Source organism: Leucoraja erinacea, chromosome 1 (genome assembly GCF_028641065.1).
Source record: "Leucoraja erinacea ecotype New England chromosome 1, Leri_hhj_1, whole genome shotgun sequence".
Classification (NCBI taxonomy): Eukaryota; Metazoa; Chordata; class Chondrichthyes; order Rajiformes; family Rajidae; genus Leucoraja; species Leucoraja erinaceus.
In genome coordinates, this window is record NC_073377.1 from 7,560,365 (window position 1) to 7,582,217 (window position 21,853).

General features: G+C 44.5%; 1 protein-coding gene across 6 annotated transcripts in view; it reads left to right on the forward strand.

Annotated features, from left to right (window-relative positions):
* Positions 1-21,853, forward strand: part of LOC129703520 (receptor-type tyrosine-protein phosphatase alpha-like) — a 240,343-nt gene that overhangs the window by 122,227 nt on the left and 96,263 nt on the right. For all 6 annotated transcript variants that reach the window (XM_055646099.1, XM_055646254.1, XM_055646178.1 and 3 more), the window contains 2 exons: positions 17,663-17,742; positions 18,639-18,938. In XM_055646099.1, the coding sequence (XP_055502074.1) occupies positions 17,670-17,742; positions 18,639-18,938 (373 nt within the window). In that variant the 5' untranslated portion in view covers positions 17,663-17,669. The remainder of the gene's footprint in view (positions 1-17,662; positions 17,743-18,638; positions 18,939-21,853) is intronic.

The following is a 21,853-nucleotide window of genomic DNA, read 5'->3' on the forward strand; positions in this document are numbered from 1 at the left end:
ATTCTGAGGCTTTGACCTCCAATCTAGACTCTCCCACCAGTAGAAACATCCTCTCCACATCTACTCTATCCAAGCTTTTCACTACTCTGCATGTTTCAATGAGGTCCCCCTCATTCTTCTAAACTCCAGCGAGTAGGCCCAGTGCCTTAATTTGAGGAAGGACATTCTTGCAATTGAGGGAATGCAACGTAGGTTCACAAGGTTAATTCCCGGGATGGCGGGACTGTCATATGATAAAAGAATGGGGTGACTGGGCTTGTATTCACCGGAATTTAGAAGGATGAGAGGGCATCTTATAGAAACATATAAAATCATTAAGGGATTGGGATACGCTAGATGCAGGAAACATGTCCCCGATGTTGGGAACCAGGGCCACAGTTTAAGAATAAGGGGTAGGCCATTTAGAATTGAGATGAGGAAAATCTTTTTCACACAGAGAGTTATGAATTTGTGGAATTCTCTGCCTCAAAAGGCAGTGGAGGCCGATTCACTGGATGCATTCAAAAGAGAGTTAGATAGAGCTCTTAGAGCTAGCAAATCAAGGGGTATGTGGAGAAGGCAGGAACGGGATACTGATTGTGGATGATCAGCCATGATCACATTGAATAGCGGTGCTGGCTCGAAGGGCCGAAATGGCTTACTCCTGCACCTATTGACTATGTATCCATGTAAACGCTCATCATATGTTAACCTACTCATTCCTGGGATCACTCTTGTAAACCTCCAGAGCCAGCACAGCCTTTCCTCAGATATGGGCCCCAAAATTGCTCACAATATTCCAAATGCGGCCTGACCAGCACCTGAGCATTACATCCCTGTTTCTGTATACAAGTCCTCTCGATATAAATGCTATCTTTACTTCTGATTTGACTTGCAGATTCACTTTTTGGGAATCCTGCACCAGCACTCCCAAGTCCCTTTGCAACTCCGTTTCTGTTTTCTCTCTCCATTTAGAATATAATCTACACCTTCAGTCCTACTACCAAAATGTATGACTCCACACTTTGCCACACTATATTTCATCTGCCACCTCTCTGCCCACTCTCCCAACGCATCTAAGTAATTCTGCAGAGTCCATGTTTTCTCTACACTGCCTGCCCATCCACTCATTTTCGTATCATCCGAAAACTTGTCCACAAAGCTTTCAATCCCCTCATACAAATTATTAATATACAAGGCGAAAAGCAGCGACCCCAGCACCTAGCCCTGCAGAACTCTGCTAGTCACTGGCAGCCAACCAGAAAAAGTACCTACTCTTTGCCTTCTGCCACCTGCAAACCTGATATCCTTGCTGGTATCTAGACTGCTTTTCGTTGTCTCTGTACTGTACACTGCACAATGACAATAAAGTTTGAATCTGAATCTGAATCTGCCCTTTGATACCATGGGCACTTATTTATCTTCCCAAGTTCACAAGTTATAGGAGTAGAATTAGGACCTTCAGCCCATCGAGTCTGCTCCGCCATTCAATTATGGGGGATCTCTGCCTCCTAATCCCATTTTCCTGCCTTCTCCCCATAAACCCTTGACACCCATTCTAATCAAGAATTTGTCTGTCTCTGCCTTAAACATATTCATGACTTGGTCTCCACAGCCCTCTGCGGCAATGAGTTCCACAGATTAACTACCCTCTGACTGGAGAAGTTCCTCCTCACCTCTCTAAAAGAGCGCCCTATAATTCTTCCAAATATAGTTTAGTTTAGAGATACAGCGTGGAAACAGGTCCTTCGGCTCACCGGGTCCCCGCTGACCAGCGATTCCCGCACATTAACACTATCCTACACACACGAGGGACAAGTTTAAAATTTACCAAGCCAATTAACCTACAAACCTAAATGTCTTTTGAGTGTGGGAGGAAACCAAAGATTTCAAAGAAAACCCACGCAGTTCAGGGGGGAGAACGTACAAATTCAGTACAGACAGCACCCATAGTTAGGGTAGAACCCGGGTCTCCGGCTTTGCAAGCGCTGTAAGGCAGCAACTCTACCGCTGTGCCACTATGCCGCCCTCTTGGAGCTAAAGGAATCAAGGGATATGGGGCAAAAGCAGGAACAGGGCACTGATTTTAGATGATCAACCATGATCATATTGAATGACGGTGCAGGCTCGAAGGGCCGAATGACCTACTCCTGCATCTATTTCTATGAAGCTATGACCTCTGGTGTTAGACTCTCCCACCAGTGGAAACATCATTTACCAATCCATTCTATCTATGCCTTTTATTATTCTGTAAATTTCAATGAAATTACACCAAAAGTTTGAGTAACTCAGGAGACAGGGAACAAAGGAATGTATGTCGTTTCGGGTCGAGGCCCTTCTTCAGACTGAAAGCCATGGGAAAGGAAAACGAGAGATATAGATGATGATGTAGAGAGATATAGAACAATGAATGAAAGATGTGCAAAAATGTAACAATGGAATAAAGGAAACAGGCCTTTGTTGGCTGTTTGTAATGTGAAAACGAGAACCCGGTGCAACTTGGCTGGGGGAGGGATGGAGAGAGAGGGAATGCCTGGGTTACTTTGTTAGAGAAATCAATATTCATGCCACTGGCTGTAAGCTGCCCAAGCGAAATAAGATATGCTGTTCCTCCAATTTGTGTTTAGCCTCCCTCTGACAATGGAGGAGACCAAGGACAGAAAGGTCAGTGTGGGAATGGGAAGGAGAATTAAAGTGTTTAGCAACTGGGAGATAGGGTTGGTTCAGGTGGACTGAGCGAAGGTGTTCAGCGAAACAAAATGCTCAGTCTACGTTTGGTCTCGCCAATGTATACCAGTCCACATCTTGAACAAAGGATACAGTAGATGAGGTTGGAGGAGGTGCAAGTGAACCTTTGCCTAACCTGAAAGGACTGACATGTTGCACGTTCTGTGGTTGCAGGGAAGGTACCTAGGGAGTGGGTGGGAAGAGAAGAGTTAATCAGGGAGATGCAGAGGGAACGGTCTCTGCGGAAGGTGGAAAGGGGTGGATATGGGAAGATGTGACTAGTGTAGGGCTCCCGTTGGAGGTGGCGAAAATGTCAGAGGATTATGTGTTGTATGCGAAGGCTGATGAGGTGAAATGTAAGGACGTAGAGAGATATAGAACAATTTTTTAATTAAAGATATCCAAAAAAAGTAACAATGATAAAGGAAACAGGACATTGTTAGCTGTTTGCGAAGTGAGAACGGTAACCTGGTGCAACTTGGGTGGGGGTGGGATGGAGAAAGGGAATGCAGGAGTTTGGATACTAAAGCTGGGGAAATATGGTCCCCACAATCACTCTATCTAGTCCTGTCAGAGTTTTGTAAGTTACAATTGGATTCTCTCTTCAGAGCTCCAGAAAGTACAATCTTCGTCAACTTAATGTCATGCAGTAATTCTGCCAGCTCAGGAAACCAAGTCTGATAAACCCACATTGATCTCCTGTTTGTGGCAAGTTCATCCTTTTGTGGGTAAGCAGACCAAAACAGCCATATATTCTCATTCTCACATATATAATTGTAACAAAAAACACATTATCCCATATATAAGAGGTTAATATATAATATAAGAGGTCAAGAGAGAGCTGGATAGGCTCTTAAACATAGCCGAGTTAGGGGATATGGGGAGAAGGCAGGAACGGGGTCTGATTGGGGATGATCAGCCATGATCACATTGAATGGCGGTGCTGGCTCGAAGGGCCGAATGGCCTACTCCTGCACCTATTGTCTATTGACAAGGAGGACTCTGTTGCGGGGTGAAGTCTGTTTGGTGATGAGTAGTCGTCCAAAGAATCGTACCTTTTTCTGGTCGCCGCTGGATTTTCAACATGTCTGAAATTTTCGCCAACTTGCTGCAAGTCGCCGAAAAATGTGCGTAAATGGGACAGGCCCTTTACACTTCCAATTGTTGAACCCCCCCCACCATTTAGTTTAAAGCTATGGTAATATCCCCCTCTGTTTATCCTATCTATCTTCTATCTATTTTCTATCTATCTATCTATAAAACTCTGGGGCTATCCGTCCGGCTGCCGTTCGGATCCCTTTCTGCCTTTTGATTCGTGCCCGATACTCGCAGATGTCCAATCGGAATGGCCGATGCTCGCAGATGTCCAATCGGAATGGATCCATTTGCATTTCTTCCTTTGATTCATTGCCACGCCCAATCCAGACGCTCAATCTCCGAGATCTTTTCCATTTCGGTAGAGATTTCGCTTTTCTTACTAAGTATCCGCTCCTCATTGCATTTCGTCGTGTTGAAGTACACATTTTTAATCAAATCCTTCTCCCCCCCCTCCCCCCCCACACCCCCAAGTATTTCAAAAATAAACTGGCTTCTCCATTTACATGTCAGCTTCCAACACACTTCGAAACAAAGTTGCAAGACAGGAACACTCTGAACTTTTCACTGCTGCAGTAGGCAGGCGAGGTGCCATTGGATTTTTTTTTAATCCACTGGTGAGGGAGGCAGGGCAGTGCTGGAATCTTTCTTTTGAGAACGGCTTCAGTTCCATTGGAGGAGACGGGTGCATGGTGGAATATTGGGTTGGGGGATCACACCATTGGGGGAGCAGACCCAACGGGTCTGCACTTGGTCTAGTTATTATATAAAAGTCTGTGGCTGCCGCCTGCCGTCCGGCTGCCGGCTGCCTTTCTTCCTTTTGATTCGTTTCCATCGTGTGATGTCTCAATGCCCAATGCTCGCAGATGTCCAATCACAATGCTCAATGCTCGCAGATGTCCAATCGGAATGGATCCATTTACATGTACGGCTGCCGGCTGCATTTCTTCCTTTGATTCACTGCAACTCCGAAACCAGACGCAGAATCGCCGACATCATTTCCATTTCGGTAGAGATTTCACTTTTCTTTCTAAGTATCCGCTCCTCATTACATTTTGTCGTGTTTAAGTACACGTTTTTAATCAAATCCTTCTCCCCCCCCCCCCCCTATATTTCAAAAATAAACTGGCTTCTCAGCCATAGAAGCAACCCTAGCCCCTGGTGAACGTTCCATCGTGTGATGTCACAATGCCCGATGTTCACATATGTCCAATCGGAATGGATCCATTTACATATGCCTTTGCAGGAGCCCCAGCCAATGGTGAACGTTCCATTGTGTGATGTCACAATGCCCAATGCTCAAAAACATTGTTGCCATAGAGGGAGTACAGAGAAGGTTCACCAGACTGATTCCTGGGATGTCAGGACTTTCATATGAAGAAAGACTGGATAGACTCGGCTTGTACTCGCTAGATTTTAGAATATTGAGGGGGGATCTTATAGAAACTCCTGATTACATTTTGTCGTGTTTATGTACACATTTTTAATCAAATCCTTCTTCCCCCCCCACCCCCAATATTTCAAGAATAAAAACTGGCATCTCACCCATAGAATCAGCCCCGGCCCCTGGTGAACGTTCCATTGTGTGATGTCACAATGCCCAATGTTCACAGATGTCCAATCGGAATGGAATCATTTACATATGCCTTTGCAGGAGCCCCAGCACCTGGGGAACGTTCCATCGTGTGATGTCACAATGCCCAATGCTCAAAGACATTGTTGCCATTGAGGGAGTACAGAGAAGGTTCACCAGACTAATTCCTGGGGGGTATCTTATAGAAACTTACAAAATTCTTAAGTGGTTGGACAGGCTAGATGCAGGAAGATTGTTCCAGATGTTGGGGAAGTCCAGAACAAGGGGTCACAGTTTAAGGATAAGGGGTAAATCTTTTATGACCGAGATGAGAAAAAAATTTTTCACACAGAGAGTGGTGAATCTCTGGAATTCACTGGCAGAGAAGGTAGTTCAGGACAGTTCATTGGCTATATTTAAGAGGGAGTTAGATGTGGCCCTTGTGGCTAAAGGGATCAGGGGCTTTGGAGAGAAGGCAGGTACAGGATACTGAGTTGAATGATCAGCCATGATCATATTGAATGATTGTGCAGCCTCAAAGGGCCGAATGGCCTACTGCACTTAATTTCTATGTTTCCCTCTCCTCACCCCTCTCCCTCTACCATCCATCCCTCTCTCCCCACCCCCCTTCCCTCTCTACCTCACCCCCTTCCTCCTACCCCTCTGTCCCTCTTCCATCACTCCCCCTACCCCTCTCCTCCTCCCTCCCCCCCCCACTCTTCCACCTCTCCCCCCCCTCACCCCCCACCACTCTCCCTCCCCACTCTTTCCCCCCCTCTCTCTCCCCTCACCCCTCTCCCCCTCCCTCCTCCCCTACCTCCCCACACCCCCCCTCCCCCCACATCTCTCTCCCCATCCCCCCTCTGTCACCCCCCTACTCCCCTCTCTCCCCCCCTACTCCGCTCTCCTTTCCCTCCCAAATCTGTCCCGTTTCCTCCTCCTCCTCTCCCCTCCCTCCCCTCTTCTCATCCCCCTCTCCCCACCTGTGTGTTTGGGGGGGTGGTTAATGTGAGTGTGATGCCGCAGCACCCCCCCCCCCCCGCAAACGCCGTTGGGGATACAGACCCAACGGGTCTGCACTTGGTCTAGTTATTATATAAAAGTCTGTGGCTGCCGCCTGCCGTCCATCCGTCCGGCTGCCTTTCTGCCTTTTGATTCGTTGACGGCTGCTCCTTCCTATCAGCTTCCAACACACTTCAAAACAAAGTTGCAAGACAGGAACACTCTGAACTTTTCACTGCTGCAGCAGGCACGGTAGGTGCAATTGGAATTTTTTTTAAATCCACTGCTGAGGGAGGCAGGGGAGTGCTGGAATCTTGCATTTGGGAAAGGCTTCAGTTCCGTTGGAGGAGATGGGTGCATGGTGGAATATTGGGTTGAGGGATCACACCATTGGGGAAACTGCACTTGTTTCTAATAAAGCTATCCATTCCAATTACTTGCTGTACTTTGGTGACATGGTCAAGCCAAGTCGTGTATATTGTCATATGCACGTGCAAAATTAAAATATTGCTTGCTGCAGCATCGCAGGCACATAGATTCAGAGAGCACACCAAAACATAAATTAAACTCAAATTAAAATCTGGAAGACAGTAAAAAGAAAACAAAGACTGCACAAACAAGACATTAGTGCAAAATTTGTTGTGGGACAAGTTTATGGTAGTGCAAGAAGTAGACTGGAGTATTCTGTTGTTGAGGTAGGATTATGGTTGTGAAAATTGGTTCCAGAACCTAATAGTTGCAGGCAAGTATTTGTTCCTGAACCTAGCGGGTGTGCTACTTCAGGCTTCGGTACCTCCTGCCCTTCGGGAGCAGAAGAAGAGGGCCTTACCTGGGAATCTTGTCATCCTTGATGATAGATACCACCCTCATGTGGCAACACCTCTTTAGTTTATTATTGTCATGTTGAGGTACAATGAAACGCTTTTGATTGCTTGCTATGCAGTCAAAGAAAAGATTATGGATGATTACAATCAAGCTGTCCACAGTCTTCAGATAAAGGGGTACACATAAAGAATAAAGGTTGCAACATTTAGTGCAAGATAAAGATAATTAGGTAGATGGGAGGTTAGGACCATACTCTAGCTGATGAGAGGACCGTTCAATTGTCTGGGAAGAAACTGTCGCTGAATCTGGAGATATGCAGGGCAACTTATTTTTTTTACACAGAGGCTGATGAGTGCCTGGAACATGCTGCTAGGCCTGATGGTCGACGCAGATGCAATAATTGCATTTAAGAGACTTTTGTATGGGCATATGGATATGCAGGGAATGGAGGAATATGGATTATGTGCATGGTATTTGCAACATGTTTGGCACAGACATAGGTCGAAGGAGTTGTATGTTCCAATGTTATCTGCATAGTAATCTGCTCAGGTCAGATTCCTTTCAACAGCGGCATTTACGATTTATTTAACAGAATCTCAGTCACACAGCAAAAAAAGAGGCTTTTCAATGCTTGTGCCCATGCCAGCCATTGTACCTGTCTATGCTAATACCATCTGATTGCACTTGGACCATAGACTCTGTGTCATGGCTAATCATGTCTCCATCTACATATTTAAATATTGATAGTACCTGTCCCTACCACCTCTTCTGACAGTGTCATCAAAATTTTTGTTTCGTTTAATTTCAACCACCCTATCGGTAAAAAGAAATACTTTTTAAGCAATATCCTGCTTTTCTATCCCTCCTACAAAAGTCAATAAATTCATATTTCCCTGTATAATACATTCCCTGTATAATACCTGCCATAAATTGGTCCACTTTTGCATATCCCTCTATCCCGTGAATCTTCCTCGCTTTCCCAACAATTTTTGTTTCGTCATCAACTTCAGCTGATACAAGATGACGGCGCTGCCTTAGCAGCTGCGGCTCGCCTGCAGTCCGCCTGTTTTTTTTCTTTTTTGTGTTGTTCTTTTGTCCTGTTTTAGTTAATTTTTGGTTTATTAGGTTGTGTATGTGTGTGGGTGGGGGGGAGAAACATGTTTTTGGTCTCTTCCTCGGGGGGGGATGCGACTTTTCTTGTCGTATCCCCGTCTCCGGGGCAGCAGCAGCGGCGACCCGACCTCGGAGCGGGCAGGCCCGGTGGACTCGACCGCGGGCCCAGTGGACGACATCGTCGGGAGCTCGCAGGTCACAGGTGACCTGGTGACCTGTTCTCCGGAACTCTCGCGACAACAGCTGCGTCTGCTGGACTGGAAGGTGGCAGCTTCGGCGGCTGCGACCACCCCGGGCCGCGGAGCTGAACCGGCCCGTTCGCGGAGCTTGGATTCAGCCGCAGGACTGACATTACTTACCATCACACGGCGGGGTCACAACATTCGAAGCCTGGATCGCCTCGGTGTAGAGGGAGAATAAGAAGGGAAGAGGCAAAGACTTAAGACTTTTGCCTTCCATCACAGTGAGGAGGTGCCTGGTGAACTCACTGTGGTGGATGTTAATTTGTGTTTATTGTGTGTTTTTGTCATTTTTTACTGTATGTAGGACTGCAAGGCAACAAAGGCTACTTTACTTTACTTTAGCTAAAGTATTCCAGCTGTCAGCATTTTTGTTTTTTTAGTGTAAGTGCCCCATGATAGGGTCAAAATGCCTCCCTTCGTTACCATTTATTTATCATATCCCATATTCCTCACCCATTTTTCTTCATAATATAAATCTATTTGCATCTCTTTCCCAGTTCTGAAAAGGAGTTGCAGAACCAAAAGATGGAGTATTTTTCCACTGTCCTGGCTGGCCTTATTAGTTTTTCTAGTTTTGTTTTGATTTTCAAGTTCTGACTTTGTTCTGTAGTTCTTTGAAGCAAAAAAAAAAACCCCAAAACAAAACTCTTTTTTGAAGGAATTAAATGTGTATGTCCTGATGGTTGCATTCCCAACCATTTTGGACTTAATTGTGAAGTATTATGACACAGTATAGGGGGATTTCCAGGTCTTGTATCCTGTTGAAAACTAAGAAGTAGCATAAGCATCCTATGCAGGTGGTGCATCCGTTCTTGTTCTGAGGAGCTTTAGAAAATGCCTTTGTAAAGCATTCTTCCTAAATCCATTGCAGTCAGAATCCATCTGGAAGGAAAAATTTGAGGAAAAAAATGCTCATTTTATAATTACTGCATCTGATTCCAATTCTTTTGCATCATTGTTTATATTTGCAAAGAATGGGGAAAAAGCTGTCAAATAGATAGCTATTTCAAAAACATAACAACATTATTACAGATTTGCAAATTCTATAGTTTTTTTTAATTTTTAACCCAATAAAGTCAACTTAGTTCCACTATTTTCTGCCTTTTGCATTATTGTTGGTAGCTGAGTTTCTAGGTTCTGTTTCTGGCAGGTCAGCTGCATAAACGGGCATGAGCAACTGGGACTGGCCTATGATTCAGTTTATCCTGCTACTTGCAATGGGGAAACACCTGGAGTCTGTTAGCCCCACTGCTAAGCAAAGAACAGGCAATCGATGCTCATGAAGCATTTTTAATTTAATTTTACAAATTAAAAATTAAATACATACAGGCATTCTGCTATAGCGTGTGTTTCCATAACACAAACTAGACATAACACGACCAATGAATTAGGGGACACAATTTAAATTACGTGGGCCATATTGGTTATAAGGTGATTTTGATAGGGAACGAGCAAATCACTTAAAATTGACTTTAGAATATTGATGTAAAATAACGGAATAACTAATAAAATATTAAGAGTATGTGGCAGATAACACACAAAACTACAATCATACTTAAATTATTCAAAAAATACATGTTCTACAAGACCATGAGGGGAAAAGGACTGAAAGACTAAGAAAAAGACTACTTAAAAGTAAGATAGGCACAAAATGCTGGAGTATCAGCGGGACAGGCAGCATCTCTGGAGAGAAGGAATGGGTGACATTTCGGGTCGAGACCCTTCTTCAGACCCGAAACGTCACCCATTCTTTCTCTCCAGAGATGCTGCCTGTCCCACTGAGTTAATCCAGCATTTTATGTCTATCTATTTAAACCAGCATCTGCAGTTCTTTCCAACTTAAAAGCAAGACATTAGTGTTACATTCAATTAGAAATAAAGTCTGCGGCACTGTAAGAGGAGATCTGCAGTGTTCCATTGTCAAGGTAACCCCAAGGTATGCCCCTTCGATTTTCCATCATCTGCTGTTCCTCCTTAAACATTTTGTCTACTCCACTGCGGCATCTTCTCAAGGTATGCCAACTTTGAAGAAGTTCTCCTCCTCCCTCCAAAGACAGTTTTACAACCTCCTCTCCTCCTCTTCCTTTCTTCTTCCCCCCTCACCCTACATCAGTCTGAAGAAGGGTTACGGCCCGAAACGTTGCCTATTTCCTTCACTCCATAGACACTGAGTTTCTCCAGCACTTTTGTCTACCTTTGATTTTCCAGCCTCTGCAGTTCCTCCTTAAACATTAACGTTGTACAGGTTGGTTTAAGAATCTAATCTTCTTATTGCGAATGAAACATAAACCAAAGGAATAGTTTGATCTCAAGCCGGATGTTGAGTAGCCAGGTTGTTGCTTCTGCGTCAATGTCTGCCAGGCCCTGTGCTCCATTTGGTGGGTGGAAGAGCGGACACCCAGAGATGTCATGGTTGGCTGTCTGTTGATCTGCTCCACATTCACAGATTGGGCTCTGGCGGAGTCCCCGTCTCCACATGCTGGCATTGAAACACCCAACTCCAGTACGAAGTCTGTTGAGCTTCACCCATGCTCTGCTGGGGAGGTCAGACCCTAGATCGCTTTTATCTGGTGAAGAGATGTAGCTGTGTAATGGTGATGGGTTTGCCTTCCACTCCTGTGACTATTTGGTGGCTATCCAGTGTGCTTTTGTCTCAGTTGGCTGAATGGATGCTGGGAGTTGTTTTCTATGTGGAGCAAAGGGGTGACGGGACAAGTCGGAGTGGCCTAATAATTGCAGAAAAATAGCTGTTCCTGAACATGCTGGTGTGGGACTTTGGGCTTCCGTACCTTCTGCCCGATGGTAGCAGCGAGAAGACCTGGATGATGTTGATACTTGGTGATGGGTACCACCTTCATGAGGCAGTGCTTCATGTAAAAGTTTTTTTCACTTTTTTTTTTTTTAGTGTGTTTAAATGTATGTTTTTAATGTTTCTTTGAGTGTTTTGTGTTGGGGGTGGTGTGGGGGGGGTGAGGGGGAAACCGCTTTGGTCGCCTCCTCCAGGGAGAGGTGACTTTTTCCAGGTCGCCTCCCCCGTGGCCTAACAAAGAGGATCGGTGCGGCCTTTCCAGGAGACGCGCCCGGGGCTTCAGCGGCGGGCGGAGCGCGGACTCTCGGCGTGGAGAGGGCGAGCCCTCGCTGGGGCTTGCCGGAGGGGAGCACTCCGTTTCGCTGCACCGGGGCAGCCGGCAGCCTGAAGCCGCGGTCTGCACAGCTCCAGCTGGCGTGGCGTGTACAGCACAGGATCTCACGTTGGGGACCCGGGAGAGGAAGAACCACTCCGACTGCCGGCCCGCGGCCTACATTTACTGCGGGCGCGGCATGGACTTACCATCGGGAGCGGGGTTGCTCGCTGGGGATCCATGGAGGGGAGCTTCGACTTTGACTGCCGGCCCTGCAGTCTGCGGTGCTTCTGGCTGCGGCGTGAACTCTAAATCACCGACCGCTGGCCTGCGGCCTACACCAATCTGAAGCCGCGGTCCTCGGTGTGGGAGGCACCGATTCAGAACTTACCTTGACTTTTATCATCTGGACGCCCGCAGCGGCGACTGCGGAGGGGTAAGGTCCCGACCACGGGGGGAAATGGAGGAGGACTGGCCAAATTTTGTGCCTTCCACCACAGTGATGAATGCTGTGGTGGATGTTTGTGTTAAAATTTTATTGTGTTTTTGTGTGTTCTTTCTCATTATGCTGCTGCTGGCAAATTCATTTCACTTGCTCTTTATGTGCAATGTGACGAATAAAACTGATTGTATTGTATTGTATTGTATGTAAATTCTTAGGAGTATCGACCCAAAATGTCACCCATTACTTCTCTCCAGAGATGCTGCCTGTCCCGCTGAATTGCTCCAGCATTTTGTGTCTATTTTTGGAGTAAACCAGCATCTGGGAAGGGCAAGTGAATTACGTGTTCGTGGAGGAGCCTTTTAGGTCCAGTGACCTTTGTTCGATTAGGTTTAAGATAGTTATGGATAGGGACAGAGAGGGCCCGCATGTTAAAATGCTATATAGGGGTAAGGCCAACTTTCAGGGCATGAGATAAAGTCTCACTCAAGTTAATTGGAGCAGGTTGTTTGAGGGGAAAGGAACATCAGCCAAGTGGGGTGTTTTTAAAACTGCGATGACAAAAGCTCAGGATATGCACGTCACTTTTAGAGTGAAGGGAAAGGCAGGCAAACATAGGGAAACTTGGCTGACGAGAGAAATAGAGACATTGGTTAAGAATAAAAAGGATGTATAGGACAGGTATTGGCAGCTGGGATCAAAGGTATTTCTGGAGGAGTTTCGGGAACCAAGGAGCAAAGTAAAAAAGGAAATCAGAAGGGCTAAAAAGGGCCAAGAGATAGCTCTGACAGATAGAATTAAGGACAACCCCAAGAGATTTTATAAATACATACGGGGGACAAGGGTAACTGGAGAGAGAGTGGGATCCCTCAGGAATCAAAGCGGTCAACCCAGTGTGGAGCCACAGGAGATGGGAAAGGTCTTCAACCGAGGAGAACGACAGGAAGATGGAGGAAGTTGGGCAGTCAATGCAAGTGTCTTGAGAGCAGTCAGTGTTACGGTCGAAGAGGTGCTGATGGAACGATCGTGTATGAAGATAGATAAATCTCCAGGGTCTGATCATGTATATTCAAGGACATTGTGGGAAACAAGAGAGGAAATTACAGGAGCCCTGGTTGAAATTTACAAGTGATCTTTAAATAGAGGAGAGGTGCCGGAAGTCTGGAGGGTGGCAAATGTTGTGCCTTTGTTCAAGAAGGGCTGCAGGAAAAATGCTGGGAACTACAGGCCAGTGAGCTTAACATCTGTAGTTGGAAAGTTACCAGATGAGAACATACACGGCAAGTTTGCAGATGATACAAAAGTGGGTGGTTTTGCAGATAGTGAAGATGGTTGTGAAAAATTGCAGCAGGATCTTGACCTATTGGCCAAGTAGGCTGAGGAATAGTTGATGGAATTTAATGTAGAAAAATGTGAGATGTTGTATTTTAGACAATAGATAATAGGTGCAGGAGTAGGCCAATCGGCCCTTCGAGCCAGCAGTGTCATTCAATGTGATCATGGCTGATCATCCCCAATCAGTACCCCATTCCTGTCTTCTCCCCATATCCCCTGACTCCGCTACCTTTAAGAGTCCTAACTAGCTCTCTCTTGAAAGTTTCCAGAGAACCAGCCTCCACCACCCTCTGAGGCAGAGAATTCCACAGACTCACAACCCTCTGCGTGAAAAAGTTTTTCCTCATCTCCGTTCTAAATGGCTTACCCCTTATTCCTAACCTGTGGCCCCGGGTTGTGGACTCCCCTACCATCGGGAACATGTTTCCTGCCTCTAGCGTGTCCAAACTCTTTATAATCTTATATTTTTCAATAAGATATCCTCTCGTCCTCCTAAATTCCAGAGTATACAAGCCCAGCCGCTTAATACTCTCAGCATATGACAGTCCCGCCATCCCGGGCTTTAACCTTGTGAACCTACGCTGCACTCCCTCAATAACAAGAATGCCCTTCCTCAAATTAGGGGACCAAAACTACACACAGTATTCCATGTGTGGTCTCACTAGGGCCCTGTACAACTGCAGAAGGACCTCTTTGCTCCTATACTCAACTCTTCTTGTTATGAAGGCCAACATGCCTCATGCTCATAACAAGAGGATTTCAGTATAGGAGTAAAGAGGTTCTTCTGCAGTTGTATAGCGCTCTGGTAAGATCACATCTGGAGTATTGTGTACAGTTTTGGTCTCCTAATTTGAGGAAGGACATCCTTGTGACTGAGAGTGCAGCGTAGGTGCACAAGATTGATCCCTGGGTTGGCGGGACTGTCATATGAGGAAAGATTGAAAAGACTAGGCTTGTATTCACTGGAGTAAAGGGGAGACCATTTAAGACTGAGGTGAGAAAAAACCTTTTCACCCAGAGAGTTGTTAATTTGTGAAATTCCCTGCCACAGAGGGCAGTGGAGGCTAAATCACTGGATAGATTTAAGAGAGTCAGATAGAGCTCTAGGGGCTAGTGGAATCAAGAGATATGGGGGGCGCTTATCCAAGATCACAATGAATGACGGTGCTGGCTCGAAGGGCCGAATGGCCTCCTCCTGCACCTATTTTCTATGTTTATATTTTTCTATGCCATTTGCTTTCTTTACTGCCTCTGCACCTGCATGCTTACTTTCTTTGACTGATGAACAAGGACCCCCAGATCCTGTTTTACTTCCCCCTCTCCCAACTTGACACCATTTAGATAATAATGGTTGATGTGCTTTACTGATAATTACATCAAGTTTTTGACTCTACCATCGTCCTGTTGATATAAGCAGGATTGTGGGTCCTCATCCTTTCTCTTCCAAAGTCCACAATCAGTTCATTGGTTTTACTGATATTGAGAGCCAGGTTGTTGTGCTGGCACAATTTGGTCAGTCGGTCGATCTCACTTCTATACTCTGACTCATCAGTCTCTGTAGTTCGTCCAACAACGGTGGTGTCATCGGCGTACTTGAAGATGGAGTTCGCACTGTGACCGGCTACACAGTTATGAGTATAGAGTGAGTAATGCAGGGGGCTGAGCACGCAGCCTTGAGGTGCTCCCGTACTGATTGTTAATGAGCAAGAAGTAATTCTGCCAATTCGAACAGACTGTAGTCTGTGGATGAGGATTCAAGTCAAGTCAAGTTTATTTGTCACATACACATATGAGATGTGCAGTGAAATGAAAAGTGGCAATGCTCGTGGACTTTGTGCAAAAAGACAAACAAACAACCAAACAAACTACAAACAGAATGTAACAGAATCACATATTCTTTTTCATATTAAATATTGTGGGTGGAAGGAATAAGGGAAAAAAACAGCAATTTTTAAAAAAAGCAGTAGAGTGGTACAGTAAGGTTAATCCCCGGTGAGATAGGTGTTTACAGTCCTAATTGCCTCTGGGAAGAAACTCCTTCTCAACCTCTCCGTTCTCACAGCATGGCAACGGAGGTGTTTGCCTGATTGTAACAGCTGGAACAGTCCGTTGCAGGGGTGGAAGGGGTCTCCCATGATTTTATTGGCTCTGGAGTTGCACCTCCTGATGTATAGTTCCTGCAGGGGGGTGAGTGAAGTTCCCATAGTGCGTTCGGCCGAACGCACTACTCTCTGCAGAGCCTTCTTGTCCTGGGCAGAGCAATTCCCAAACCAGATTGTAATATTTCCGGACGTAATATTTCCGGACAAGATGCTTTCCACAGCCGCTGAATAGAAGCACTGGAGGATCCTCGGAGACACTCTGAATTTCCTCAATTGCCTGAGGTGGTAAAGGCGCTGCCTTGCCTTACTCAAGAGTGCTGCGGCGTGTGATGTCCATGTCATATCCTCAGAGATGTGAACTCCCAGGAATTTAAAGCAGCTCACCCTATCCACAGTATCCCCATTTATCCTCAATGGTGTGTACGTCCTCGGATGATGTGCCCTTCTAAAGTCCACGATCAGCTCCTTAGTTTTTTTGATGTTCAAGAGGAGGCTGTTGTCTGGTGTCAGGACAACAGTTTCTCTGTAACTAATTACAACACTCTATTCTGCACTGATATTTTTCTCTTTGAACTATCTGTGTATGGTTTGATTGTACTTGTGTATAGTATGATTTGATTGGATAGTACACACACAAAGCTTTTCACTGCATCTTGATGCATGTGACAATGTTAAACCAACACTTGCACCAATACCAATATCTCAACCTATTCAAAGCCATCACACATTTACTGTATCCATCCTGTCCGTTTTCACACATTTCCCAATAAATTTTGCTCTCCTCCATCTGAACTGCAGCTGATACCTGAGAAGTTCAGGAATGGCTTTATTCCTGAAAATCAGCACCCTATTCCTCATTACAAGTGTATCAAGCTGTAATTGGATCAATGGAAGTCTGTGTTGAGACAACTACTTCAGATGGCTCTACTTGTGCCACCTATGGCGGCTACCACTTGACCACGCAATCACTGCATAACAACGTTGCTATTGGTCCCTTGGACAGAACTCGTGTTACCTCCAGATTCATGGTTCTGGCTCACAGGAGATTTATGAAATGGGATTCTTTGCCAACTTTATGCATGGCATTATTTTCATAAAGAACTCCCTCTTCTGGTCTTCTGGGTCAGTACAGGTGTGTGCCGCACTTGTAAGCTAACACAACAAATTGTCTTTGCTTCCTGCCTTTACTTTCGTCTACTACTTTTTCATGTGCCACAAATTCTTCCTAGAGACAATATATCACTATAATCAATATATAGGGTACAGCAAAGATTTACAAGGATGTTGCCAGGGCCAGAGGGTCTGAGCTATAGGGGAAGGTTGAGTTGGCTGGCACACTATTCCTTGGAGCGCAGGAGAACGATGGGTGATCTTATGGTGGTGTATAAAATGATGAGATGCTGTTTTGTTGGAGACTTCCATGAATGGTGTGATCATAGAAACATAGAAATTAGGTGCAGGAGGAGGCCTTTTCGGCCCTTTGAGCCAGCACTGCCATTCATTGCGATCATGGCTGATCGTCCCCAATCAATAACCCATGCCTGCCTTCTCCCCGTATCCCTTGATTCCACTAGCCCCTAGAGCTCTATCTAACTCTCTCTTAAATCCATCCAGTGATTTGGCCTCCACTGCCCTCTGTGGCAGGGAATTCCACAAATATGATCAATTTATATTTGCAGCATTGTCTCGGTTTTAAGAGAAATTTCAAACTTGAACCAGGGGCCACAGTTTAAGAATAAGGAGTATGCCATTTAGAACAGACACGAGGAAACACTTTTTCTCACTGAGAGTGGTGAGTCTGTGGAATTCTCTGCCTCAGAGGGCGGTGGAGGTAGGTTCTCTGGATGCTTTCAAGAGAGAGCTAGATAGGGCTCTTAAAAATAGCAGAGTCAGGGGATATGGGGAGAAGGCAGGAACGGGGTACTGATTGGTGATGATCAGCCATGATCACATTGAATGGCGATGCTGGCTCAAAGGCCCGAATGGCCTACTCCTGCACCTATTGTCTATTGTCTATGTGTAGTGTATTAGAGTATTAAATGTAATACAGAAGTTATATTACAAAAGTTATGCATGTTATGATCTTTTTTTATTTTTATTCCCAGCATTACCATGGATATCTGGTTTCTGCTTTTGCTGCTATTTTGCAGTTGGCCTACTTGCCTTCAAGCACACAACGCAACAGGTAGGTAATGGGAGCTCATTGGAATCTGAAGTGGACACTGCATTGTAATCCTAAATGCTTCTTAATTTTTGATCACCCGAGTTAAATTAATTTCCATTGCAAAACATTATGTGGTTCAATAGGTGCTTCATATACGTTTCGGTGAAGAAGAAAAAAGTTAATTTTCTTTATTCTACCACTAAAATAATGTTCTATTATCATATTGGATTATCATATGAATTGCACCACAACCCACCTATACCCAATGAAAAGTAAGCTAAGTATTTCAAATCAATGTTTCTACAGACTTTAAACCAGCTATATTTATGCTAAGATGTTCATCAAATGCAACACGTGCAGATGATGTTGTAAAAATACAAGTTATGATTTGGTCATTTTTGAATGTAGTGAGTTTAGTTTAGATTTACCATATGAAAATCTTCTTGGCCCACCAAGTCCATGCCGACCATTGATCACAGTTCACATTTATTTTATGTTAGACTTTCACATCAACTCCCTACTCATTTGGGGCAATTTACATGCCAAATAACCAACACTTCTTTCAAATGTGGGAGGAAACTGGGGCACCTGGAGGAAACCATTGCGGTCACAGGGAGAACGTTCAAACTCCACAGGACAGCATCCGAGGTCAGGATTGAACCTGGGTCTCTCGCGTGTGTGGCAGCAGCTCTACCAGCTCTACCAGCTGTGCTGTTGTGGTGCCCTTAAAATCTAAAGTGAATTTTGCAGTATTAAAGGACAACGTTTAGTAAAGGTGTGTGATATGAAATGTTTTTCTATGTGTATTTCTGTTCAATTTTTATTTTGTTTCTCACTAATCTGCTTCAAAAATTGATTCTTTTGGCGCATGCCTTTAGCCAGTTTCAGTTTTTGATCTGCTTTTTTTTTACTTTTAGTTTCTCCTTCTGCCACCACCATCACCACCTCAAGCTTAATAAATTCAACTTTGCAAGTAGAAAATTCAACAGCTCCCAACCCAGGATCAGCATCTATGACTGGAGATGATTCACAAATGTTTAATACATCTGATGCCACCAGAGAAAATTCTACTATAGCTACAACTGAAGTAACAAATAAACCATTGCAGGAAGTGACTGCAAACATTACAAATTCTAATGCTACAGCCAATCCATCCATAACAACAAATGGAAAGTCAAATGAATCGTCAGCTGAAACAACTGCAGTCCCCACATCAGGTAGAGCAAGCTTCATCATGCCATTTTTTTCAGTTTTGCTTTTAAAAAACAAATTTTGCTGTGATTGTGTTGTGCTAGATCAAATGATATGGAATTTGTTGCCTTGATTTATTTGAAAAACTGGAGAAGTGTGGGGGATTAATCATAACAATATATTACATCATTAACCATATTCAGAAAAGAGGTGCATGGATTTCATTTACACGCATTAACCTTTTCCTTGCATGATATGTTTCTTGCATTTTTGTTACATGTATTTGTGTTTGAAGGGTGGGAAGAAATGAGTTTTACTTCACTGACCTGCAGATTCTAGGCTTTTTTTTCCACTCCATGGTTCTCAGATTCTTCTTTGATCAATCAATTTTTTCCATAAATAAGAAAGTGGCAGGCTGGCTGCTCTTAAGTTTCAGCTTTTGTAGTCAAAAGGACAACACGTGTCAACTTTAAATAATTTCCCCTTCATTCGACAAGTTTGATGTATATATATATATACAAAATCAATCAATTATCATAAAAGATATTGCAGTCCTTGTGAAGCAATTATGATGACACTTGAATCATTTAAAAATGATCTAAAATATTTTAAATCATACTTGAATTTTGAAAACTATGAACAAAATAATTATTAATTTGCAAGTTAGGTAAAATTTAGGAAATATGCTGTTTAATTCCTAAGGCTAGTAATTTATATTAGATTATTTTATTGTAAATTAAGTTAATATATTTTTATTTTCAAAATGTGTGGACCAAATATATGTTCCTAATATATAGTCCTAATTCTGTTTCACCCTTCAAATTGGTTGTTTTTTTATAAGACATTTCTACTATATGCTTGACGACAATCAAGAATGGATGGTTACATCTAGTCTATTTAGAGACTAATCTGATTTCTTGAATGTTCTTTCGGGCCATTTTCTTCGGATAAGAGGAGACTAAAAAACCTGCTCACACATTTTTGACTGTGCCACTCTTAACGATTTGGCTGCCCAGGTGGTTCAACCCATTTTAATCCAGACTGCATTGTCCATTGGGTGGTGGTTGTGTAATGTGGTGTAATATCTGTGTATGAAGTTGTGCTGCATATTTTGGATATGTGCATCTTTTGGAAGTATGCTATTATATAAATGTATGCTTGGGATATCTGATTAACTGCAGATATGGGCATATTTTGTAAAGTCTTATCTACACTTAAATTAGTATAATTATGTTTAAAGAAAATATGTCAAATAAATGTGCCCACTTTTCAATATGATTGAATGTCATAAGTTACCTAGTAGTACAGGTGCACAACCTTTTATCCGGAGTTCCGGAAACCGAAAAGCTCCGAAAACCGGACATTTTTTCCAGGATGTCGTCTGCACACCAAAGCTCGCGTTTGGCCCCAAACCTGACACGAAACGACCCACGGTCAACCCAGGTCTGTACTACTGTAAACATCTGTAAATCATTGCTTAAATGTTAACCAGTTAGTTTGGAGGGCTTTTATGTGAAAGGGGGGGGGGTTGAAGGGGGAAACTTTAATTCTTAGTCCCCTACCTGGTCGGAGAGGCGGGGAGCGGGCAATGCCTTACCGGGTCGCCGTGCAGTAAGCTCCGGAGCGCTGTGGCCGCCGACTCCCAACATCGCGGAGCTGGGGGCTGCGGGCGGCGCCGGTTGGAGCTCTGACCCCGGCAACTCTACCCCTGGCTGCGCGGCGCTCCAAATCTAGCGCCGCCCGCGGCCGGACGCCTGCAGCCCCAGCTCCCCGATGTTGGGAGTCGGCGGCGTCGCAGCGCTGGGATACCAGCGGGGAGCGGGCAATGCCTTACCGGCGCTGGATTTGGAGCGCCGCACAGCCAGGGGTAGAGTTGCCGGGGTCAGAGCTCCAACCGGCGCCGCCCGCAGCCCCCAGCTCCGTGATGCTGGGAGTCGGCGGCCACAGCGCTCTGGAGCTTACTGCACGGCGACCCGGTAAGGCATTGCCCGCTCCCCACCTCTCCGACCAGGTAGGGGACTAAGAATTAAAGTTTCCCCCTTCACCCCCCCCACCACATAAAATCCCTCCAAACTAACTGACTAACATGTATGCAATGATTTACAATGATTCCCCGGTCTCCGGGGAGGAGGCAGCCGCTCCAGACTTTTCAAGCCACCCGCGCTACCTACCTAATCTACGCTAAAAATCTTCCATTCGGAAATCCGAGAATTAGATTTACTAGAATGTTGCCTGGGTTTCAGCAACTAAGTTACAGAGAAAGGTTGAACAAGTTAGGGCTTTATTCTTTGGAGCGCAAAAGGTTAAGGGGGGACTTGATAGAGGTTTTTTAAAATGATGAGAGGGATAGACAGTGTTGACGTGGAAAAGCTTTTCCCACTGAGAGTAGGGAAGATTCAAACAAGGGGACATGACTTGAGAATTAAGGGACTGAAGTTTAGGGGTAACATGAGGGGGAACTTCTTTACTCAGAGAGTGGTGGCTGTGTGGAATGAGCTTCCAGTGACGGTGGTGGATGCAGGTTCGTTTTTATCATTTAAAAATAAATTGGATAGTTATATGGACGGGAAGGGAATGGAAGGTTATGGTCTGAGCGCAGGTATATGGGACATGGGGAGAATATGTGTTCGGCACGGACTAGAAAGGTCGAGATGGCCTGTTTCCGTGCTGTAATTGTTATATGGTCATTATATGGTTATAAGTGTCTGGTCCCAAGGCTTTCAGATAAAAGGTTGTGCACCTGTATATAGAAATTTAATGTTTTGGCTCAAGATATTATACATTTTCTGATATGACATTAACAGTAGCAATAAAAAAAAAATGTTTTATGTGAAGCTCAAGTTAAATAAGTTATCCTCAATAGTTCAGATCTCAAATATTTCTCCCACTACTTCACTTATGGTGTTGAAAACATTTTGAACAACAGAATTAAGTTGGTCTG